This window comes from Molothrus ater, chromosome 7 (assembly GCF_012460135.2).
Source record: "Molothrus ater isolate BHLD 08-10-18 breed brown headed cowbird chromosome 7, BPBGC_Mater_1.1, whole genome shotgun sequence".
Classification (NCBI taxonomy): Eukaryota; Metazoa; Chordata; class Aves; order Passeriformes; family Icteridae; genus Molothrus; species Molothrus ater.
Window position 1 is genome coordinate 36,812,704 of NC_050484.2, and position 24,789 is coordinate 36,837,492.

The following is a 24,789-nucleotide window of genomic DNA, read 5'->3' on the forward strand; positions in this document are numbered from 1 at the left end:
CTCAGACAACGCTGCTGCCCGGACATGGCAGCAACTAGGGATGGACACTGCACCCCCAACAGCCACCCACCTCGCTGAAGTTCACTTTGTTCTGCTGCGCCAGCAGGATCCCAGGGGTGTCCGGCATGATGTGAATGCTGGTTTTGTCCTTCTCCCAGGCTGAGATGTACGAGCGCTGGAAACAAGGAGCACAGAGGGAGGTAAGAGCACACCGGTTTAGGGAAACAAATTCAATGAGCAAATCAGGTCCATGAACCAAAGGAAGGGGCCTGAACTTTGCACTGACCCAGAAACTCCTGCCCTTTCCCCAAACCTTTCTAATGCTTCACCCTTTTCCACACTGTACCCCATTATTGCTCCAAACACGCAAACAAAAATTTAATCTCATATAAGGAATACAAATCCATGAGGCAAGAAGGATTTTTCCCCCTGCACAACCTGGGTGTTGGAAGGACATAGAACAACATGCTGGGAAAGGAAGATGCTAATTTTCTTCAGGATGCAAACACAAAGAAAACTCACTTGGTCCATGAGTTTGGAGTTGTGCTTTGCCAGCACCATGGGCATCGAGTCAGGAAGGCTGGTGAATTTGATGGTGTCTGGGTGCTGACGATACTTCTTGTCACTCAGGATCTCGCTCGCCCTCTTGTTCTTCTCAACGTCCAGTGATCCAATTGGGGACCAGCCAATGCCCCTCAGCCACTGCAGGTCAGACTTGTACACGTTCTGGAAGGACAGGAAAGGAAACAATACAACTTAGCAAATTCCTCACTCCAAGCAACCTCATCTTCTACCATGGGAAGCTCCACTTAATGGAACATGTTCCACTAGGTCAACCCACCAGCTTGTGCTACAAAAGTGACTATGGATAAGCTCAGCTCCCAAAAACCTGTCCCTCCGCCCCTGCAACATCACAAGAGGCTATCAAGCAATCCAGAAATCTTTTCCCTATACCTTCTAGGTATTGCTAGCAAAGACCGACACCATTTCTAAATCTGCATCTGGCAGAGACATTGGAGGAGCCTTTTATATCAGATCCTAAGGCTCTTCACACCATTCTCAGTTGCACAATTTTTTATCTCTGCCAACTCTTGGTTCTCCAGAAAAAAAAGGATTTTAATTCCTTTGACCTTCCCATACCACACAGCCTTCCTCAAAAAGAATAGACAACCCAAGGCTGTGACACAGCCAGTAAGGAACAACTCACATCACTCTGCAGGTCGTACACTGTCTTGGCATGGACAACATCGTTCTGGTCCGGCAGGCACGTCCAGCGGTGCAGAGGGTGCCGGTAATCGACATCACTGACCAGCTCCTGGCATTTCTTGGCCAACACCACGCCCAGCATGTCCACAGGGCTGCTGAAGTGCGTTTTGGACTTCTCAAAGGCTTTCTTGTACTCCCTGTCACTCTGGATCTTGGCCACGTGCATCGACCACATCATCTTGGGGTCATCCTCGATGTTTCTGGCCCCAATGTGGTGGCCCAGCTGCTTCCGATACCCTTCCTTGTACTTGTACTAAGGACAAAAAAATGTTGACTGAGTGTTAGTTTAGGGCTTTTATATGACCCCAGCAGCCCCTGGGATACCACCTCCAGAAAACATAGCAGCTGAAGCCACAAAGATTTTAAAGAGAGAAAAGACTCAGTCCCAGTGTGTGCCATGAGGGCTGCTGTGCACTCACATCACTGGCGATGTCCCGGGAAGCTTTGGCAGACTTGATGGGAATGGCATCTGCCCGCATGTCGTAGCCCTTCTTCTTCTCCTCCTCCATCGCCTGCTTGTACAGTTTCTGGAACAGACACCACCAGGCCCTCAGACAACGCTGCTGCCCGGACATGGCAGCAACTAGGGATGGACACTGCACCCCCAACAGCCACCCACCTCACTGAAGTTCACTTTGTTCTGCTGCGCCAGCAGGATCCCAGGGGTGTCCGGCATGATGTGAATGCTGGTTTTGTCCTTCTCCCAGGCTGAGATGTACGAGCGCTGGCAACAAGGAGCACAGAGGATGATAAGATCATATAGGTTTAGTGAAGCAAACTCAATGAGAACATCAGCTCTGTGAACCAAAGGAAGGGGCCTGTACTTTGAACAGACTCCAGAGCTCCTGCCCTTTCCCCAAATCTAATACTTCACCCTTTTCTTTTCCACACTGTACCTCTTTACTACTCCAACCACGCAAACAAAAATTTAATCTCTTATAAGGAATACAAATCCATGAGGCAAGAGGGCTTTCCTCCCCTTGCACAACCTGGGTGTTGGAAGGACATAGAACAACATGCTAGGAAAGGAAGATGCTCATTTTCTTCAAGATGCAAACACAAAGAAAACTCACTTGGTCCATGATTTTGGAGTTGTGCTTTGCCAGCACCATGGGCATCGAGTCAGGAAGGCTGGTGAATTTGATGGTGTCTGGGTGCTGACGATACTTCTTGTCACTCAGGATCTCGCTCGCCCTCTTGTTCTTCTCAGCGTCCAGTGATCCAATTGGGGACCAGCCAATGCCCCTCAGCCACTGCAGGTCAGACTTGTACACGTTCTGGAAGGACAGGAGAGGAAACAATACAACTTAGCAAATTCCTCACTCCAAGCAACCTCATCTACCACAGTACGCACTACCCAATGGAACACATTTCCCTGGGTCAACCCACCGGACACCAGGCCTGGGACTCCCATGAAGAGCAGCTCCACAGACCTGGCTTCCCACTCCTGCAACAGCACAAGTACTTGCCAAAGAATTCATCATCTCCCTCTCCATCTTCTCAGTATCCCCAGCAAAGACCTTCTCTATCTGACATTCTGCAGGTGGCAGAGGCATGAGAGGTGCCTTACATCAGCCAAGACCCTCTGTACCATGTACCTGCACCCAGAGCTTGCCACTGCCACTCTTGGTCCTCCAAAGGCAAATAGTTTCCCTGTTGCCCTTCCCCTGCCTTACTGTACTGAAGATCTCAGCCACAACTATCCCCATAAAATGTTCATGGCAAGAAAGGATTCTTCTGTGGCCATGAAGCATGACTCCACAGAAACATCATCACTGACTGTCCATGTCAATAAGTGCCACAACACAATAACAGTCCCTCAGAGTCAGCCAAAAATTATTATTCCCACAAGGACCTCTTCCAGTAGAGGTACAGAACACAAGAAAGACTTGTGGTTGCAACACAGCCAGTAAAGAACAACTCACATCACTCTGCAGGTCGTACACTGTCTTGGCATGGACAACATCGTTCTGGTCCGGCAGGCACGTCCAGCGGTGCAGAGGGTGCCGGTAGTCAGCATCGCTGACCAGCTCCTGGCATTTCTTGGCCAACACCACGCCCAGCATGTCCACGGGGCTGCTGAACCTTGTCTTGAACTTCTCAAAGTCTTTCTTGTACTCCCTGTCACTCTGGATCTTGGCCACGTGCATCGACCACATCATCTTGGGGTCATCCTCGATGTTCCTGGCCCCAATGTGGTGGCCCAGCTGCTTCCGATACCCTTCCTTGTACTTGTACTAAAAGGACAAAAAAATGTTCACTGAGTGTTAGTGTAGGGGTTTTTATGTGGCCAAGACCCCACCAGTACCACCTCCAGAAAATACAGCAGCTGAAGCCACAGAGATCTTAAAGAAAGAAAGGATTCAGCCGCAGTGTGTGCCATGAGGGCTGCTGTGCACTCACATCACTGGCGATGTCCCGGGAAGCTTTGGCAGATTTGATGGGAATGGCATCTGCCCGCATGTCGTAGCCCTTCTTCTTCTCCTCCTCCATCGCCTGCTTGTACAGTTTCTGGAACAGACACCACCAGGCCCTCAGACAACGCTGCTGCCCGGACATGGCAGCAACTAGGGATGGACACTGCACCCCCAACAGCCACCCACCTCACTGAAGTTCACTTTGTTCTGCTGCGCCAGCAGGATCCCAGGGGTGTCCGGCATGATGTGAATGCTGGTTTTGTCCTTCTCCCAGGCTGAGATGTACGAGCGCTGGGAAAGGAGGACAAGAGGAAACAAGAGCACACCGGTTTAGGGAAACAAATTCAATGAGCAAATCAGGTCCACGAACCAAAGGAAGGGGCCTGTACTTTGCACTGACCCAGAAACTCCTGCCCTTTCCTCAAACCTTTCTAATGCTTCAATCTTTTCTTTTCCACACTGTACCTCAATAGAGCTCCAAAAGAGAGTTTTATCTCAATCAAGGAACATAAATCCTTAAGGTAAGAGGATGCAATATCCTCCTTGAAGAACCCAGTCTTTGGGAGGACATAGAACAACATCTGGGAAAGGAAGGTGCTCATTTTCTTCAAGATGCAAACACAAAGAAAACTCACTTGGTCCATGATTTTGGAGTTGTGCTTTGCCAGCACCATGGGCATTGAGTCAGGAAGGCTGGTGAATTTGAGGGTGTCTGGGTGCTGACGATACTTCTTGTCACTCAGGATCTCGCTCGCCCTCTTGTTCTTCTCAACGTCCAGTGATCCAATTGGGGACCAGCCAATGCCCCTCAGCCACTGCAGGTCAGACTTGTACACATTCTGGAAGGACAGGAGAGGAAAAAACTGCTCAGCAACCTCCTCACTCCAAGCAACCTCATCTTCTACCATGGGAAGCTCCACTTAATGGAACACGTTCCACTGGGTCAACCCACCAGCCACCCATTCAGTGGCGGTACCCATCTCCTAGGGCTCTTCATACAATTTTCATCTGCACCCAAGACTTGCCAACTCTTGGTTCTTCAGAAGATAAAGATTTCAATCTGTTACCCATCCCCTGACACACAGACTCCTCCTTCAAAACTAGAACAGAACCCAGGACAGACAACCCAAGGCTGACACACAGCCAGTAAGGAACAACTCACATCACTCTGCAGGTCGTACACTGTCTTGGCATGGACAACATCGTTCTGGTCCGGCAGGCACGTCCAGCGGTGCAGAGGGTGCCGGTAATCGACATCACTGACCAGCTCCTGGCATTTCTTGGCCAACACCACGCCCAGCATGTCCACGGGGCTGCTGAAGTGCGTTTTGGACTTCTCAAAGGCTTTCTTGTACTCCCTGTCACTCTGGATCTTGGCCACGTGCATTGACCACATCATCTTGGGGTCATCCTCGATGTTCCTGGCCCCAATGTGGTGGCCCAGCTGCTTCCGATACCCTTCCTTGTACTTGTACTGCAGGAAAACAACAGTATTCATTGAGTATTATTTTAGGTTTTTTTACATTCCTAGCCACCCCTGTGGCATCACCTCCAGCCAATTTATCAGCTGAAACCACAGAGAGTTTAGAATGTGAAAGTGTTCAGCTGATGACCTACAGTGTACAGCTAGAAAAGAATCCACACAACATCCTTCTGATCAAACTCACATTTTCCAAGATTCTCCCTGGCAGATATATTTAGAGCTACTGGTCAGTAACTGAGAGGAAGAAAACTCTCTAAATCATGAAAGCTATACCAAAAACCTGAAGTTTAATACCCCCTTCATAAAGAATCATTTACTGATCTTCATGCACAATGGCCAAATCAGGGTCTTACTCAAACTACTGAGGGAATAAAATGTAACTACATAGAGACTTCTGGGAAAATTAAATAAAGACAGCAAACACATACAGCAATGCAATTTTCTATTAATACCTAAGAAGACAAAAAATTATGCTTTTTCAACAGCTTTTATTTTTGAATGAAAACTTGGTTTGGGTTTTCTTTCCTCATGCACAGCTCAGCTGTGTAGCTGCAAAGTCAGGGCCATGCAGTCGTGCAGTGCTGAGGGCAGCCCAACACCTCAGAACTCCAGGCTGTTGCACAAAGAGATGCACTCACAAGCCCAGGGGGAACCCTGCTTTGAGCTATAGCCATCACCCAACTCCCACAGCTACTCTTCCACACGACCTAGACCTTCCCTTGCAACAGTGCACATCCATAACTTGCAGGGACAGCTATAGGTGGACAGTGTGAACAAAAACTTTGATGGGCAACTGAAGGGCAGGACAGGTAATGGATTTGTTGCCTCCATTTGGCTCAGTTGCAAACCCTGAGTTCAAATGCCAGCTCGTGGCACCCGAGTGGCAGCATGTGCCACGAGGGCTGCTGTGCACTCACATCACTGGCGATGTCCCGGGAAGCTTTGGCAGACTTGATGGGAATGGCATCTGCCCGCATGTCGTAGCCCTTCTTCTTCTCCTCCTCCATCGCCTGCTTGTACAGTTTCTGGAACAGACACCACCAGGCCCTCAGACAACGCTGCTGCCCGGACATGGCAGCAACTAGGGATGGACACTTCACCCCCAACAGCCACCCACCTCGCTGAAGTTCACTTTGTTCTGCTGCGCCAGCAGGATCCCAGGGGTGTCCGGCATGATGTGAATGCTGGTTTTGTCCTTCTCCCAGGCTGAGATGTACGAGCGCTGGCAACAAGGAGCACAGAGGGAGATAAGAACACACAGGTTTAGGGAAACAAATTCAATGAGCAACTCAGGTCCATGAACCAAAGGAAGGGGCCTGTACTTTGCACTGACCCAGAAACTCCTGCTCTTTCCCCAAACCTTTCTAATACTTCACCATTTTCCACACTGTACCCCATTATTGCTCCAAGCACAAAGAAAAAGAAAGTTTTATCTCAAACAAGGAACATAAATCCCTGAGGCAAGAGGATGCAGCATCCCATTGAAGAACCCAGGCCATGGAAGGGCATAGAACAACATCCTGGGAAAGGAAGGTGCTCTTGGCCTTCAGGATGCAAACACAAAGAAAACTCACTTGGTCCATGAGTTTGGAGTTGTGCTTTGCCAGCACCATGGGCATCGAGTCAGGAAGGCTGGTGAATTTGAGGGTGTCTGGGTGCTGACGATACTTCTTGTCACTCAGGATCTCGCTCGCCCTCTTGTTCTTCTCAACGTCCAGTGATCCAATTGGGGACCAGCCAATGCCCCTCAGCCACTGCAGGTCAGACTTGTACACGTTCTGGAAGGACAGGAAGGGAAAAACCCAGCTCAGCAACCTCCTCACTCCAAGAAATCCCAACTCCTACCAATGGATGTTCTCCTGAATGGAGCACATTCCACTGGATCAACCCACCAGCCACCCATTCAGCGTTTGGACCCATCCCCTGTGGCTCTCCACTGCCCTCAGCATTTGTCTTTCCCAATTGCTGGTTCTCCATAAGAAAAAATTTTACTCCATTGCCCTTTCCCTGCCACACAGACCCCTCCTTCAAAACTAGAACAGAACCCAGGACAGACCACCAAGACGGACACACAGCCAATAAGGAACAACTCACATCACTCTGCAGGTCGTACACTGTCTTGGCATGGACAACATCGTTCTGGTCCGGCAGGCACGTCCAGCGGTGCAGAGGGTGCCGGTAATCGACATCACTGACCAGCTCCTGGCACTTCTTGGCCAACACCACGCCCAGCATGTCCACGGGGCTGCTGAACCTTGTCTTGGACTTCTCAAAGTCCTTCTTGTACTCCCTGTCACTCTGGATCTTGGCCACATGCATCGACCACATCATCTTGGGGTCATCCTCGATGTTCCTGGCCCCAATGTGGTGGCCCAGCTGTTTTCTGTATGCGGTTTTGTATTTGTACTAATTGAACACAGAAACAACAATTAACACTTCTTTCCAAGCTGCCATTTCAGTTTCTCTGTTGTTAATACAGTAGTTAATAATTTTGAATCTAACACATTTTAACTTGCTTCTGTTTTTTCCCAAAGTTTTTAGCATTTGTTATAATGTCTAGTAGATATTGTGGGATTCTTCATGGCTATATACTATCATCTTCGTATTATTTTATTTTATTTAATTAGCTTTACAGCATTTAGAATTATACAAGCTTTGAGGCGGGCAGCAACACAACAGTGTTAAAATTTTACATATCTCCTCCTGTTAAATAGAAACTACTTTTTTCCAAGATTATGTGCCCCCTCTGTGCCCCACTCTGATTTTCCCTCTGCAGACTCACCTCGCTGGCTATGTCTCGGGATGCCTTGGCTGCCTGGAGGGGGATGGCATCAGGAGGGAGGTCATAGCCTTTCTTCTTCAGCTCTTCATATCCTACCTTGTAAAGTTTCTGTTAGAAAAAGATTCAAAGGAATTAATGCAGATAAAACTCTCTAGAGTTTTTCAATGCTACAACCTTCCACCTCTGACTATTGAAGAGAAAACATGGGTTTCCAAACACAGTTTACTTAATGAAATTAAACTCCATACCTTTCTATTAATGACAGGTATTTTGTGCCCTTGGATATACAATATTTTAAAATTACAATTTAAATGTCTTCTGATTGTTTCATTGAAGATCAAAATTTTCTTTTAGCAAATATATTAATCTGAATTATTCCCAGAGCTTTCTGTAGAGGCGAGTAATACAACTCTGCGATTCTCTATACCCAGTTTCAAATGCAAACTTACATCACTTGTGTTAATCAAGTTTGATTTCGCCAACAAAATTTCAGGAGTATCAGGCATGATGTGAACCTTAGTCTTGTCCTTGTTCCAAGCTTCCCTGTAGAGTATCTGAAAGAGAAACAAACAAAAACCTGGTCTGATCCAAGTTTCACTTGCACAGCAGTAATTTCAGTTCACCTTTTCTCTAAATTAGCAAAGAAAAGACATACTAAGCAAGAATTAGGAATGTAAACAAAATAATATAGTAAAATCAAATAACACAATGACTTCTTACTGATGTACAACATTTTTTTCTTCTTTACATCCATGGAATGCCATGGAAACAGCATTAAAACAATATATTTACCTACTGCTTACTAGAGGTCTTATTTGCAGTTATACTGAGTAAATTATCAGCGCTCCAGATCTCCACCTTCTGAACAAGGTCCGAAGAGCTGTGAGGCCCTGACTATAAACACCTGCTATCTGGATATTTTAAGTGCATGTTCTGAACCAGAGATCCTTTTTAAAATGTATATTAACATATTCATTTATTGAATCCCACGTTCTGTCTCTAGAGGCAACTTACATCACTCCTATTTTTGGCATTAGATTTTGCCAAAACAACATCCATGGCATCTGGGATACTTGTGAACTTAATCGTGTCTGGGTGCTGCCTGTACTTCTTGTCACTCAATATTTCAGAAGCTTTCTTGTTCTTTTCAGCTTCCAGAGATCCCAAAGGACTCCATCCAATGCCTCTGAGCCACTGCAGATCTGACTTATACAGGTTCTGTTAAGGGTGGAAATCAAAACCACAGCAGATTATTTCACTGTTCATTGATTAAACCCTATGAAAAGTCTAACTGGCAGTTTAGCTCCAATCTGATCTATACTGATATCAAAAGCAAGTCATCAAAGATACTTTCCAATCAGCAGTAATTATTTTCCATGGAAATAAGTGAATTAAACCCAGAGGGAGCTTACATCACTCTGCAGCTCGTTGACCCTCCTTGCCTCGGTGACATCGACCTGGTCTGGCAGACAAGTCCAGCGGTGCAGTATGTGTTTGTAGTCCACATCACTGACCAGCTCCTGACACTTCTTGGCCAGAAGAAAGCCCAGCATATCCACAGGCATATTGAACTTGGTCTTCCACTTTTCAAAGTCTTTCTTGTACTCCCTGTCACTCTGCATTTTAGCTACTTGCATGGACCACAACATCTTGGGGTCATCCTGCAGGCTGCGGAACCCGATGTGATGTCCCTGCTGCTTGCGGTATCCTTCTTTGTACTTGAACTGCAATGGCAAAGGTGGCACCACTCAAACCACAGTGACAAACGTGTAAGTGACAAAACCCCCATGTATTCCCTCATCTTAATGTTCCTCATGAAATTACCCCTGGAAGTGTCCAAGGCCAGGTTGGGTGGGGCTTGGAGCAACCTGAGATAGCAGAGCGTGGCCCTGCCCACAGAAAGGGTGGAACTGAATAATCCTTAACGTCCCTTCCAACCCAAACCATTTTGTGATTCTGCAAATGAGCAACTTGTTATGGCACCTCATGTGAAGTTTCAGCAGGCCCTTGACTTATGGGCATGACTTGGTGTCAGTGAATACTCTCCCTGGGAAAGAGAGAGTCCTTGGAAAGGGAGAGAGCGTGGCAATAGGAATGGTCTCCAGTGCCATCTGACTCAGAACTCCCTAACACTGACACACTGAAATATTTTGATGAGTAACATCATCAACAATGAAAAATTATGAAATACAAAGATACCTAAGCACAGGAAACATTTCCCAATGATTAATAAAATCTCTTCTTTATTATATGGAGAATTAATAAATTCTCTATCCATAAAAATAAAAGAAATGCAGAAGTTGTGTTTGTACCAAGTTACGGTAACAGCAGTCTGTGTGTCATCACATCTGTTTCAGAGATGTAATGAGGATTTCTCTGGATAGGCACTGGGCTCAGCTACCTGGACCAAATTTGCTGCTGCTCTGAAAACGAAGCAGCCCAAAGAGAATAAAACTCCTTCCTTTTTATGACCAGCCATGAATGGACCAAACTTTGAACTTGTTAAGATGCCATTAACCCTTGTTAAACTGGATAAAAACAGCTCAGGAAGGAGTTTTGTCAGTACTGTTGTTTTTGACTCCAAGCCACACCTTAGCAGAAAGGTGTATCTCAATTTACTGTGACCCTGTAGGTTATAATCACCAGGTCAGTGCATGTCACACTGAGTTAAAATGCTGCTTACATCACTTGCAATGTCCCTTGAAGCTTTGGCAGCTTTCACTGACATGGCTTCAGGTGTGAGGTCATAGCCTTTCTTTATCATTTCCTCCCAGCCAAGCTTGTAGAGTTTCTAAAATTGAAAACAATATTAATTAAAACCAGTAATATGTATGTCACCTGCTATTTAGATACACTAATGATCCAAATTCTGGTCACCTCACCGGCTTCAGTTATGAGAGAAGGGCTGCTAGAACAGGAACTGAGAAATAGGAAACTGATAAACAGGGAATACTGGTCTTCCAAGGCTTAGGAGAGGGACTAAATAGTTTTTTCACTATTCAGCTTCCTACTATAGCTAATCTTGATTTGAAACCCATCTAGAAAATTTGAGACACATACATCTGAGATAACTGAACACTTTTTGATTGGCTTAACAAAATTATTATAAGGTTTTCATGAAGCCATTTAACAGTCAAATCAGTTTGTGCACAGTTGATTTTTTTAATTAGAGGCATTCTTAAGTCAAAGATTTGCCTCTGAGCAAAGCAAAACCTGAGTGTTTTCTACTGGCAAAATTGTCACTTTCTCCTATCTGAAAGCAGAGAGAAAAGCTGGAATCACTGCATCTACTTCCCATAGGTTAGGTTAAAAATATACAAAATTAACTTGTAATTTTATAGTAAAGAATTTTTAACATGACTGAATTCTATGCAAAGCATAGAGTATGGACTATGTACTTCCAGACTTCAAAAGCAGGACTTATATTCTCCACACTTTAAAATGCAATTTAGTCTGTTAGTTTGCTAGCCTGAAGCTGGTACTTATTTAACTCTGAAAATATTACCCACATAAAATTCTTGCCTGTGTTCTTAAATCTCCAGTAGATATGAATTTAAAATGTTGATAAGATGTATCAAAATACTCTACCTGACTGTAGTTTGTCTTGTTCTGTTTGGCCTGTAGAATATCTGGTGTGTCTGGCATCACATGGACCTGAGTTTTATCCTTCTCCCAGGCTTCAGTATAAGCATGCTATGGACAGAAAGTTACATCAGATGTGTTAATATAAATGACAAAAGATGGTTCTTCCAGGGTTTTCACCTTTCCATTTGGATATGGATGAGTAAAAAGGCGAAGGTGCTGACTCAGATTTATTTTATGAATTAATGATCTAATCCAAAATCAGCTGAATTATTGTCCAGTCTTTCTTCTAATGAAACCAAACTATCAAGATTTCAGGACCAGTCATTTTTATGTAAGAATGGGAGGAATAGAGGTTTGAGAAAAATGAGAAAAGATTTCTTTAAGCAAAGCTGCTTCATTGAGAAAAAAAGATGAAAAAAGAGGAACCTGTGACAGTCGTTTTTTCCTAGAGGAACGCTGCCACTTATAGGTGTGAAAGAGATTTACAGAGTGATTACTGGAATGGATGAGATGTGAATGCCTGCCTGGCTTTTCCCCTAAATACTCACTTTGTTCATGATATTTGCATTTTGCTTGGCCAGGACCAGGTCCATGGCATCGTTCTGTTTGGTGAAGGGGAACATGCTGGGGTGCTGGCGGTACTTCCGATCGCTCGCAATCTCCGTGGCTTTCTTGGACTTCTCCACATCCAGAGAACCAATGGGACTCCAACCAATCCCCCTGAACCACTCCTTGTAATCCTGCTTGTACTCATTCTGCCAAACAGGACACAAAAGCAAAGTTGACAATGTACAATCAGCTCATACAGAATAAACCAGTTCTTTCCAAAACACTGCCGTGATGGAAAAACAAAAGCCACAAAAAGGAGACAGCTCATAAAAAATAATCCTGTCCTTTCCAAACTGCAGCCACGATGTGAAAACAAAAGTCACAAGTAGAAAACTTACATCGCTTTGGATCTGATTCATGTTTCTGTACAGCTCCAGACTCATTGCATCTGGCAGGAGCATGTACTGGTGGATCAGGCGTTTGTAGTTGGTGTTGGTGACACGGTCCTGGGCCTCCTTGGCTGCCACCACGCTGAGGGCATCAGAAGGTGTCTGGTAATGAGTCTTGCTCGCCTCATAGGCCTTTTTGTACTCCCTGTCCGACTGCATCTTGGCCACTTGCATGCAATGGACGAGTTTGGGATCATCCTGGAGGCTGCGGAAGCCAACGAGTTTCCCCTTGTCTTTTTCATACCCTATTTTGTATTTATACTGGAAGAGAACAGAAAGTGAGACTTTGATCCATTTAGATTTGAAATTAAGGAAAAAATTCTTCCTTATGAGGATGCTGAGGCCCTGGCACAGGGGGCCCAGAGAAGCTGTGGCTGCCCCTGGACCCCTGGAAGTGACCAAGGCCAGCTGGAGCACCCTGGGATAGTGGAAGCTGTCCCTGCCCATTTTTTCTCCCAAGAACTTACATCACTGGCAATATCCCTGGAAGCTTTGGCAGCTTTGACAGGAATAGCATCAGCCCTGAGATCATATCCTTTCTTCCTGGTTTCTTCAAATGAAGATCTGTACATTTTCTGCAACAGGAAAAATAAGCATCTTTTAAAAAAGCAAAAATTTACGTGTTTCCCACATGCTAAATATTGGTGAAAAAGTTACACCTATGAGGATGTCTTCTTAAAAAATAAAAAGAGTTTAAAATGTCTATTTCTGCCCACATTGCAGATGTGCATAATTACAAGCAATACTTTATTTAGCATATGCAGATTTAACAAGTGTTTACCAAAACCAGTGCATAATGTCATCTTTTACCAAAAATACAGGTGCTACCTACATTTTGAACGTTTTACAAAACTTTGTGCATGGGGAAAAAGAATAATCAATAATAAAATAATAAATACAGCAACAAACATGAACAGTACTGGAAGTCTACTGTATTTTGTTAGCAACTGTTAAATTTTAATGGTCTGCATGAACACTTCACAACCTGACTGTAAACATGGCTTTTTCTTGGCAATTCTGGGTATCTAATTTTGGGGAAGGAAGCAGGGAAAAGGAAAATTAATAGGTTTTGTAAAATTACTACAGGTTAGCAAGGTGAGATTTTGCATGATCTTATCTCACTTATTCCTAATAAAAAAAATAAGAGCAAGGTCACAGCCCTACATACAAACAATACTCACTTCACTTAAATTGAATGCATTTGCTTTTGCTAAAACAATCTGTGGAATATCTGGAGTGATGTGAATTTTCTTTTTGTCTTCTTCCCAGGCTTGTTTGTACTTGTGCTGGAAGGATAAAAATAAATTAGAGATCTCAACACCTGTTGTTATTATTAAATAAAACAATTTAAAATACTATTTTCCACTTGAAATCCAAACTGCCTTGACAATGATGTGTTACTACCACCAGAGCAACATTTATCTTTTTATTTTAGCACTTTAAGCACATACATTAGCTACAAAATAAAACCATATTTTCTGCAGCTCTGCATACAATAGCGTTGACTATTAAATCACATGTAGATTGTTGCCCACTTCTGAAATGAATTCTGATGAGCACTTTCTTACCTCATCCATGATTTTGGCATTATTTAAAGCCAAGACCATGTTCATGGAATCCATAGGAACAGAGTACTTCAACTTGTCTGGATGCTGGCGATATTTCTTCTCACTCACAATTTCCATGGCTTTTTTGTTCTTCTCAGCTTCCAGAGAACCCAGTGGGAGCCACCCAACGCCCTTCATAGTTTCATCATACTCTGCTTTGTATTGATTCTGCACGCAGAAAGTAGATAAAAAACAGTATGAAGCATAAAATAGTTCATAAATTTGGAAGTAGAAGATAAAATGTATTAAGGAAAAGTGAAGCTTTTCCTGTCTTGGTCTGGACATAACTATTGCTCCTGAAGAGCCTGGTGGAGGAAATATTCATAAAATTGCTTATTTCTAAGCTCAAATTCACTAATGAAATATTTCAGAGACTAGGAAAAATAAAACTGCTGTAATTGTTGAAAAACTTGTATAATTTACTACATTTTCATAGACACCTGGCCTAATTTCACTAACAAAATAATACTATTTATCTTACAGTGTTTTTTCATAAACTAAGCATCTTTCTACACAATGCAGAGGCTGAAGAACCTCTTACTTACATCACTTTGTAACTGCATCATGTTTTTGGCCAATTCAATGCTCATAGCATCTGGCAGCACATTGTAGGTGTGGATTAAGTTCTTGTAGTTTGCATTTGTAGCCACTTCCTGAGCTTTCTTGGCTGCCACCACACTGACCATGTCAACTGGAGTGTGGAAGTTAGTCTTGGCCTTCTCATAACCCTTTTTGTACTCCCTGTCAGACTGCATCTTGGCCACCTGCATGAAGTGCACCAGCTTGGGGTCGTCCTCCAGGCTGCGGAAGCCGATGTGCTTCCCTTTGGCCTTCTCGTAGGCCAGTTTGTATTTATACTGAGACAGGAAAGAGAAAGAACAGCAAAAGCATCCGTTAAAAAATGAAACATCAAGCTCTGTTTTATCACTGAAAAAAAGAGATGACAAGATCTCAGGTTCAGTCATCAAATTTAAATACAGTCGTGGAATGGTATGACACAACCAGACTCACATCGCTCGCAATGTCCCTGGAGCTCTTGGCTGCTTTTATTGGAATTGCATCTGGCTGCAAGTCATAACCCTTCTTCTTGTCCTCCTCCCATCCAGATTTGTAAAGTTTCTAAGTTCAGATGAAAGAGAACAGGTGTCATGAAGGCAGAACTCTGAAGTTAAATATTTTCAAATGAGACATTAAAATGACAGTGAGGCACTGGAGGCCCACGGTGAGCACAGCAACTCACATCACTCATGGTCATCTGGTTCACTTTGCACTGCAGGATTTCTGGGGTGTCTGGCATCACATGAATGCTGGTCTTCTCTTTGTTCCACTTATCTGTGTACAGCCTCTGCAATTACAAAGGAATTGTTAGCACTGAAAAGGTACTGAACTCATAAAATAAGAGTTTGCTTTTGTTCTGCTTGTTTGCAATAAATAGTATTTCCTAGAAATTTTATTAGCACCAGAAATAGCCTTCACAGAGCTGCTGAGGACCAACATTATCTTCCTCCTTTCTTTAATATTGTAAGAAATTTGCAAAGTATGTTTTGATAATTAATAAATATTGAAGCTGGAAATTTCCAATCTGTGTTTTTCCCTGCATTTATGGGAAGCAGAATGCATTTTCACAGACATTCTTTCCATGGAAAACAAAGAATAAGGATCAGTGGTGTCCTGGATAACTAGAGACAAGACTAAAAAACTCCACTTTCTGGGAAACTTGTACAAAATGAACAGAATTCCAGGTTTTCTGCTGTTCACTTATAGTAAATATGTCCTACAGAAAAAGGATTATCAAAGCACTCTAAATCTGGAGAAGAATTCTTTAATCCTTAGAAACAGAAAATGAAACTCCCTTAGTTATTATATTCCCTTAGCAGTGGGAATGCACCTTGCCCCACAACTTTACAGGACAAAGACCCAAACTTTGGGTCAATCCAACAACTTCCCACCTTGTTCATGGTCTTGGCATTTTGCTTTGCCAGCACTTGGTCCATGGCATCTGTGGGGATGGAGAACTTGAGCTGGTCGGGATGCTGGCGGTATTTCTTCTCACTGAGAATCTCCGTGGCTTTCTTGGCCTTTTCTACATCCAGTGACTGAATTGGGACCCAGCCAACTCCTCTCAGCCAGTTATTGAAGTCAGATTTGTACAGATTCTTTTCAAAAATAAACAAGAAAAACACAGCAAGGCAAGATAAATGAGTGTCTATGCACATAAAACAGGTAAAGCCTTAAAACTTCCCCTGGACATTCATTTTTTGAGGGGCAATTTAGATTTAATTAAAATTTAAGTATGATAGAGTCAGTACTTAAATAAAATCACAGTAATTAAAATCTTACTACAAAAATACATCAGTTAGTAAAACATGCTCATTTTCTGGGAATATGCCAAATATGGATAGATATTAAAAAAGTGATTACATGCTAGGTAAGTTTCCTAGAACTTAATAGCTGCACATAATTCGGATAATGTTTGGAAAATAAATGGCTCCAGACCAGTCACTTGCATCCCAACCCACTGTTAATCCAATATAATATATATTGGATTATAGAAATTCATTTTTTAGCCTTAAAACATCAATGATGTCACACAGTCATGACGAGAATTAAAAATGGAGCTGATTCTTGATGACATACATCACTCTGAAGCTGCATCACATTTTTGGAGAGCTCCAGGTTCACAGCATCAGGCAGGAGGGTGTAATTGTGAATTGGCTGCTTGTAGCCAGTGTTTGTCACCGCTTCCTGGGCCTTCTTGGCAGCTGTCACGCTGAACATATCCAGAGGAGCGTGATATTTGGTCTTGGTGACTTCATAATCCTTCTTGTATTCCCGATCCGACTGGATTTTGGCCACGTTCATGTAGTGAACAAGTTTGGGATCATCCTGCAGGCTGCGGTACCCGACCTGTTTGCCTTTGTCTTTCTCATAGGATTCCTTGTACTTGTACTAGAGACAAAGGAAAAACAGCTTTACCCGCTTGGGAAAGGGAAAACACACTCTGGATGGGTTTAGAACACTGAGTTTCAAAGTATTAATGCTGCAGTTCGACCTAGAACCTCGTAATTGGTGTTTACAACAGCACAGGATTATTTAGGTCAAAAATGAAGAGGACTATTGGATTTTTCAGCTTGCCTTGACACCTGGTACATATCTCAACCCACACCTGCAGCTACAAGCCCTCCCCCACCATTGTCATTGATGTAGGCTTGCAGCTCCCAGGGACATTCAGCTTTTAATTAAGACTGTGATGATAATAATAAATTACTGAACAATCACCAAACAATCCAATATCCCAATATTCAGTTGGGGATGTTTAAGAGAGGAATGAAGAGTCGCTTGTAGCCTTTTGCTAAAGCAGGAATACAGGTCTCCAGCACAGGTAAATAATAATAAATAATGAAATGCAGGAGGGCTATGTGTTCCACTGGATGTAAATCCTACTTACATCACTTGCAATATTCCGAGAAGCTTTAGCAGCAATAATTGGAATGGCATCTGGTTTCAGATCATAGCCTTTGGCAAGGGTTTTCTTCCAGTCTGCTTTGTAGTTAGCCTTGGAGGAAAAAATGGGAGGAGTTTGCAGTGTCAGGAATAACAATTCTAAGAAAGAGTTTAAGCCCATGTTCTTATTACAGGAATTAAAATGCGCTGTTTTGTCCATGTAATCTCATGGAAAAATGTTAACCTGTACACAAACTACAGTTCTATTACAATAAATAAATCTACTCCAAAGATGATCATGAATGCCACAAGCATTTTTACATCTTTTATTTAGAACAACGCTATCAGTGGCATTTTTGGTCTTTCTTAAGCAAAACCCTTTTTCATTTGACTGAACTTTCAGCAATTTTTTCCTGTTAGCTTCAAACTCAGCCTTTGTGCTCCAAAGGAACTAGAGAAAACAGCCTAAATGGACTTTTTTATCAGTCTGGCCAGACTATTAAAATTCCAAGGCTGTTAAGAGAGATGTTCGTTTTTATCTCATTCCTGGAAAGCTGATAATGCCACCAAAAAAATTAACATCACAAAGGCAATAAAAGTGATACCATCAGTGGAGAGCTTCATGGTGTTGAAATTCAAAATGTACTCACATCACTGATGTTGTAGGCATTTACTCTAGCCTGAATGAACTGGGGCACATCAGGAGGGAGGTGGTACTTGTGAATAATTTCTTCCCCTTTGGATTTATACAATATCTGCAAAGAAAAACAAAGGAAGATATTTAGCAGCCCAATTTATAGACTGTGAATTGAAAAACTATTTAAAAAAAGTCTGATTTTCAGGTGATGTTCTGCTGGAATAAAATTGTGAATACACACAGCCACCTACACAATTATTTCAGGAGTGCTCTTAAAGCTGGAGGATGAAGTGAAGGTGGGCACAGGGCAGAAATTTGGAATGTCAGAGTGTTACCAAAGTTTACTTACATCACTCAGCTGTTTGCTGTTGATCTCTGCTTGCTTCTGTACTGGAGAGTCAGTCACTGAAGTGAATTTGGTTTGATCAGGATGCTTTTTGTAGGTGTACTGAAAGAAGATTAAAAATATTTGTAGAAAACGCATATAAAGTATTTTTCAAGTGTTGATAAAATAAATAGAATTATTAATAAATTAAGTACTTTTAAGGTATTAATTTGAAAAAATATTGATTTAAGCAGGTGAATGCTTGAGGTTCACTCTTCATTTTGGTACTACTGCTCTCATTTTATGGGTTTACATGTTATAAAAAGCATTGTGCCATATCTGTTTTGATCACTAGATGTCACAAAAGGCCCTAAAATAGAGATGAAGATGGTTTTGTTTTTTTTTTTTAAAAAATCACATATGGCAATGAGGCCAAACTGGTAACATCACTGATCAGAATCATTGATGTTACCAGGGATCTCTCAATTAATTTTTCTGTGGGGAACAACTGCTGCCCTGTACTCACATCTTTACATTGCTCCAACTTCTTGATTGCTTCATACTCTTGAGTTATGGTCTGAGGGAAGTAGCACTTTGTCTTTTCCTCCTCATAATCTGCTTTGTAATTTTTCTGGGAACAAGAGCAACATTCAGTAAGGAACCACAACTGAGCTTTGTCTGACTGCCAGAGTGACGGGGAAAACAGAACGATTGCCACACTTACATCACTTTTCATAGCTTCAACCTTCATGCAGTGGATTTGATGTGGGTCCTCAAAGCTGCCCAAGTAGTGCCCCAAAATATTCTTCTGATATGCATCTTTATATTTAACCTGCCAAAATAACCGTGAGTTGAGAGGCAAAAGGAATCAAGAGGTTAAGTACTGAAGGATAAGCCCCAAGTGGAACACCTACGTCACTGAAGTTCTTCAGAGCAGCATCAGTCTGGAATTTGGGTGTCTCACAGTAATTCATCCTGTTTCCTCTGGACTGTTCATAGGCTTCTTTGTATAATTTCTGCAAATCAAATAATACCAGGTCACACAGGAGATTTCACTGCAAGTCACCCCCACCACGTTAAAAATGACAAGAGTAAAGCAGAGAAACGGTTCCAAAGAAAACTTTCTCACAGGACTGAGAAACAGATGGCACTGTATTCCTAGTGGTTTTCAAAAATAACTTTTTTTAGGTTTGTAAGGGAAGACAGAAAGGTCTGGCTAATGGTTTTTGGACTTCTGACACTGAGAAATATTCAATCTCTTCTCATACAAATAAAAGAGTAATTGAGAAGACCATTACAGTGAATAACCAGAATATAATATAAAAATATTATATAAAAGCACCACATGCATTACCATTATTAGCTGAAATTCCTTAAAACAGCCAGGGAAGAACTGTCCTCTTGTGATTCATTATCCACAAGGACCTAAATGAACTATCCACTAATTAGCCATCCACGTGCCACTGCTGTTGCTACATCCATCTGTGGACAATTCCTTCTTTACCTGAATTGTTCTGGCTGGTGCTATCTCATTACAAATATGGGTCTACAAACCTAAAAATACTACAAAGGAGAAGCTTTGTGAAGAAATGCACAGTGTGGTTTCTGGTACATGACTGAAAATGATGGAGCTGCACATTGATAATACTCACATCACTCAGAATATTTCCTGCAGTTTTTAATTGCTTCAGCAATGGGTTCTCTGTAGCAGGGAGCACATTATAATCTGAAATTGCCTTTTTCTTTTCATAGTCTGCTCTGTATTTGAACTTGAAAGAATAAAAATAAAAAAAGAGGTTTTAAAAATCAGTATTGAAAGCCAAATGCTCACTAACCTGTGTGATTGCCCAGAGCAGCTGTGGCTGCCCCATCCCTGGCAGTGTCCCAGGCACGGCTGGATGGGACTTGGAGCACCCTGGGACAGTGGAAGTTGTCCCTGGCCATGGCAGGGGTGGCACTGGGTGGCCTTTAAGGTCCCTTCCCACCCAAACCATCCTGTGATGTGAATAATTTCTATGATATAATCTTCAACTTTCCATGAAAAATGCCCCTGTTATTTAACTTATGGTGGCCAAGGACCATGAAAGGTCTTGCCAAAACAATGTCAGCACAAACTTGTGGGAGTTCAGAACTGTTCCCAGGCTGAGCAGGTGGCACTCAGCTCCCTCACCTTGCTAATGTTTTCTGAAGCTCGTTTGTTGGCTTCGTATTCTGGAGTTTCAGTCTGCATGAAGTAGATTTGGTCTTTCATGTTTTCAAAGTCTTCCTGGTATTTCCTCTGTTAGGAACAGGGACAGACAGAAAACAACACATTAATTACATTTAATTGTAAATTAGACACCTACAACAGGGATTATTTAGGAAATAAGCAATGCCACAAATGCCTCAGTATTTCCAAATGAACATAAACAAGGATAAAAGTGTTGAAGATTTTCTGCAGGATTCACTCACCATACTTAGATTTTCTGCATTCATTTTTGCAACTGCCACATCATAGCACGGAGTTTGACTCCACTTGCCTTTGATTTTGTTTTTATAGTCATCATGGTAAACAACCTATAAGGAAACAAAACAATAAAATTGAATTTCCAAGACACAGTTCCATTTTCACCTGACAGATTCATTTTCCAAAGCTGTCTTTTTAAAGCTGCTTCATATTTGATGCCTGTCTCATAACTATTTTAGCAGGTATGGTAAAAAACACCTTAAATATGATTTGGCCAAACCATTTCAGTGTTATTTCCCTTAGTACCTTCCCTGACCTAAAAAGGATAAATAAATCATCTCTAACATATTCCTTTAGTTCTGTTTTCTCCCTGGTCACATAATATCAGGATATTGCCCATTAAGTCAGAATTTCCTGGGATTGCTGCTGGTTAGAAGCAAACCCTTTTAATTACCTGGTATTTGTGATTTCCATTATTTATCCAAGCTCACAGAAAGCAAGTATTAAACGTTTAAAGAGTGTTTCTAACAACAAAACACCTGCCTGAGTTTTTACTCAGTGTTCCAGGGGCATTTTCAGTCACAAGTGCATTACTTACCATAAAAAATAAAGTTACTCCAATGCTTTTTTAACATTGCTGAAGAACATATATGCCATAAATAATCTTTTTTTTTAAATCTATATTTTGTAGTTTTGGAGATACCTAGAAAGCCTATTATTCTATTAATTTCAAAGAATTATGGTACTGATCCTTTTTTTTACATGTTATAAAATTTTCTTGATGACAATTTAGCTTTTAAGCTATGGAAATATAAGATAAAAGAAATTTTCTCAAAATTAATTATTGTACCTTACAAGCAGTTTCAAAGTGGTTTCTTCACCATGAGTGAATACTGCAATTCTCTAATCTCAAAATGTAGATAATTTTCAGTACACAATAAAATAAATTTTTTAAAAAAGAAGAATAATTGCTAAATTCTGAATGGAATTAAAACCCCACATCTTGCATTACAAGATTATGCAACTTTTTCCCAATTTCTCCAGCTAAAGTTGGTCTTCCTGTGTGTTTTTCCTTTTCCTTGGGTCCCTTTTTGCCTCTCTGTCTGCAGGAGTGGGGTTTGGGCAGAGGTTCCACTCACATCACTCAGCTGCCGTGACACCTTCTTGGCTTGTTCCACATCAGGGGGGTCTGGCAGAGAGGTGAATTTTGCTTTCCTTTCATCGTGCCCCTTTTTGTAGACAATCTGAAAGGATGGAAGAAATAAACATTTATTTGAGGATCCCAGCATTGAACTCTGCTACCACCACATTAATAAAAGGAGTTCTGCCCACAGCCCCTGCAGCAGGAATTCTTTAATCTGTGTGGTACCAGGGAACTTCTGAACCTCTGCAAAATTCACTGAAATATTCATGTGAGAGCTGCAACCCCCTGTTGAAGAGTTCTGTATATCTAAATATCAACAAATCCCAGTCCCACCAATCCCTGACTTTTCTTATCACTGTTTTTGGCACATTTACAGACCCACAAGAGTGAACTGGACTTAGAGACAACCCTGAGAGTTTCTGCATTTGGGGAGCTACTCAAGGTCTTCTTGCTAATTTAATAAATCAATTATTTTATTCATTCCTAACCCAGCATCAAATTGCCAATGGATTTATACTCCAATATGCTCTACTTTGTACTCTAGTATCAAGTACATATTTTTCTATGAAGTATCATTACTATCAGAGCTTACTTAACACACTTTTATTCTCTGTTCCACTGTGCAGCTTTTTATATCTAATCAAAGTCCATGGCAAGTCCCAGGTTACACCACAACCCAACAGCCTTTGGTACCCACATGCAAATCCCTGCTTTGATACTCACATCACTCAGAGTCTTCTGAGCCTGCGCCACCCTTCTGAGCTCTGGACTGTCATTGTAGGGATAAAACAGCGTTTTGTCTGCATCCCAGTCTTCAGTATAGAGTTTCTACAAGAAAAATGCCAGAATGCTCATTATGAATTCATTTCTGGCTTTGAAAGCTCATTTTACTTCAGCTGCTTAGATCTGTGGTTAGCTTTGCTTACCTTGCTGAACATTGCTGTGTTTTTTATTGCGTTCACAAGCTCTGGAGCATCAGGGGGAAGCAGGTACTTGTCCTTATTCTCCTCCCAGTTCTGTTTATATAATACCTGGAAGGAAAGATCAGCAAGTTGGTCACTCTATCATTAAAAAAAAATATTTACTTCTGTAAATAAACTTTAATTTTTTTTTTAATCAAAGACTCAGAGCAGTAACATCTGAAGAGAGCAACTGGAAATATTTAACATTATATTTATATTTGCCTTATCAACTTCTCTGCTATCCCTCCTGTGCTTCTAAACTGTTGCATAAACGTTGTTTTGGCACCCTGAGCTCAAAACTTTGTTCTTGTCAGTAACCTCAGGATCCACCAGTGTTGGAAAGTCAGCAGTCACTCACCTTGCTCACTTGCTGTGACACTTTCTTGGCATGTTCTATATCCATGGCCTTTTCATCCACATGACAAATGGTTCTGGCAATTCCCCCAGCCATGCGGTATTTAACCTGGAGCACAACAAAACTCATTGATTCCACAGCAAAACTGACTCTGATGTTTTTTAAAAAATCCAGAATAACGACATTTTCACCCTTCATATAAACACCCAGAACCTGGATGAACCTAGAAATGCAGTTGCCACCCACCTCACTGAGCTGGTCCTGCACTTTCTTGATCCTCCGGATTTCTGGGGTATCGACTGTGGAAGCATACGGCTTTCCTTTTTCTTTTCTGAATTTTTCCTTGTACTTGTTCTGGAAGGAAATAATGATAAAAATAATTAAGACATATCCCTGAGCTCTGGCAGAACTGTATTAGCAATTATTGCCACATTTATCTGGTTAGGACAGGAATTTGGGACAGATTGTTCAATAATATAAACTAAAATTATTCAACTACATTTGCACCTCTGCTTATTTCAGCCAACTGAGTTTATTCCATCTGACACAACAAGAAAAAAATCCATCTCTAACTTGGATCACATCTAATTTATCATATTTTCCCCACGAGCTTAGTATTGATAAACCCAGATATTTACAATAGAACTATCAAACAAGCCCCGTAAAACATTTTTAAAGCTGGTGTTCCTCAAGAAATAAGAGGCATGGGACAACCAACCTCGCTGAATAAGTCCTTCATTTTATTGCTGTGTTCCAGGTAAGGTGTCAGAAACTTGGATGGGTCCACTTTTGTCCGGATTGTCTTCTTCCTGATGGGAGGGGCTGCATCCTCCACGGAGGGCTGGGTGTGCTCAGCTGTGTAGGTGGTGGTTGTGGTGGTCTCAGGGACTGAGTACTCTGTGCTGATGGTCTCAGTGATCTCAGTGACCACCTGGATATCAAAAAAATTCGATAATCACTTGTTTTATAGCTGCAAAAGTTTGTTATCTTAAGTGTTTTTCACTGCCCTGAGCTGGGTGTGCTCTGCTGTGCAGGTGGCGGTTGTGGTGGCCTCAAGGACTGAGTATCATCTGTGCTGATGGTCTCAGTGACCACCAGGAGATTTAAAAAATTAAATAATCACTTGTTTTATAGCTGTAAAAGTTCATTAGGATAAGAGTTTTCAGCACCCTGAGCTGGGTGTGCTCAGCTATGTGGGTGGTGGTCTCAGGCACTGAGCAGTCTGTGCTGATGGTCTCAGTGACCACCTGGAGATTAAAAAAATTAAATAATCACTTGTTTTATAGCTGTAAAAGTTCATTAGGATAAGAGTTTTCACTGCCCTGAGCTGGGTGTGCT

The 24,789-nt window shown here is 42.1% G+C and overlaps 1 protein-coding gene across 1 annotated transcript in view; it reads right to left on the reverse strand.

The window, feature by feature from the left end:
- Nucleotides 1-24,789, reverse strand: part of NEB (nebulin) — a 99,932-nt gene that overhangs the window by 69,542 nt on the left and 5,601 nt on the right. Inside the window, exons 4-49 of the mRNA XM_054515422.1 lie at nt 24,170-24,382; nt 23,698-23,805; nt 23,455-23,559; nt 23,061-23,165; nt 22,858-22,962; nt 22,130-22,234; nt 20,996-21,100; nt 20,715-20,822; nt 20,197-20,313; nt 19,459-19,560; nt 19,269-19,376; nt 19,071-19,175; nt 18,569-18,667; nt 18,233-18,337; nt 17,587-17,694; nt 16,776-17,087; nt 16,088-16,294; nt 15,379-15,483; nt 15,150-15,257; nt 14,684-14,995; nt 14,100-14,306; nt 13,713-13,817; nt 12,999-13,106; nt 12,481-12,792; nt 12,082-12,288; nt 11,537-11,641; nt 10,632-10,739; nt 9,361-9,672; nt 8,963-9,166; nt 8,398-8,502; nt 7,949-8,056; nt 7,261-7,572; nt 6,741-6,944; nt 6,284-6,388; nt 6,084-6,191; nt 4,846-5,157; nt 4,319-4,522; nt 3,870-3,974; nt 3,670-3,777; nt 3,192-3,503; nt 2,340-2,543; nt 1,886-1,990; nt 1,686-1,793; nt 1,208-1,519; nt 523-726; nt 71-175 (exon numbers count right to left, since the gene is read on the reverse strand). Of these exons, the coding sequence (XP_054371397.1) occupies nt 71-175; nt 523-726; nt 1,208-1,519; nt 1,686-1,793; nt 1,886-1,990; nt 2,340-2,543; nt 3,192-3,503; nt 3,670-3,777; nt 3,870-3,974; nt 4,319-4,522; nt 4,846-5,157; nt 6,084-6,191; nt 6,284-6,388; nt 6,741-6,944; nt 7,261-7,572; nt 7,949-8,056; nt 8,398-8,502; nt 8,963-9,166; nt 9,361-9,672; nt 10,632-10,739; nt 11,537-11,641; nt 12,082-12,288; nt 12,481-12,792; nt 12,999-13,106; nt 13,713-13,817; nt 14,100-14,306; nt 14,684-14,995; nt 15,150-15,257; nt 15,379-15,483; nt 16,088-16,294; nt 16,776-17,087; nt 17,587-17,694; nt 18,233-18,337; nt 18,569-18,667; nt 19,071-19,175; nt 19,269-19,376; nt 19,459-19,560; nt 20,197-20,313; nt 20,715-20,822; nt 20,996-21,100; nt 22,130-22,234; nt 22,858-22,962; nt 23,061-23,165; nt 23,455-23,559; nt 23,698-23,805; nt 24,170-24,382 (7,431 nt within the window). The remainder of the gene's footprint in view (nt 1-70; nt 176-522; nt 727-1,207; nt 1,520-1,685; nt 1,794-1,885; nt 1,991-2,339; nt 2,544-3,191; nt 3,504-3,669; nt 3,778-3,869; nt 3,975-4,318; nt 4,523-4,845; nt 5,158-6,083; nt 6,192-6,283; nt 6,389-6,740; nt 6,945-7,260; nt 7,573-7,948; nt 8,057-8,397; nt 8,503-8,962; nt 9,167-9,360; nt 9,673-10,631; nt 10,740-11,536; nt 11,642-12,081; nt 12,289-12,480; nt 12,793-12,998; nt 13,107-13,712; nt 13,818-14,099; nt 14,307-14,683; nt 14,996-15,149; nt 15,258-15,378; nt 15,484-16,087; nt 16,295-16,775; nt 17,088-17,586; nt 17,695-18,232; nt 18,338-18,568; nt 18,668-19,070; nt 19,176-19,268; nt 19,377-19,458; nt 19,561-20,196; nt 20,314-20,714; nt 20,823-20,995; nt 21,101-22,129; nt 22,235-22,857; nt 22,963-23,060; nt 23,166-23,454; nt 23,560-23,697; nt 23,806-24,169; nt 24,383-24,789) is intronic.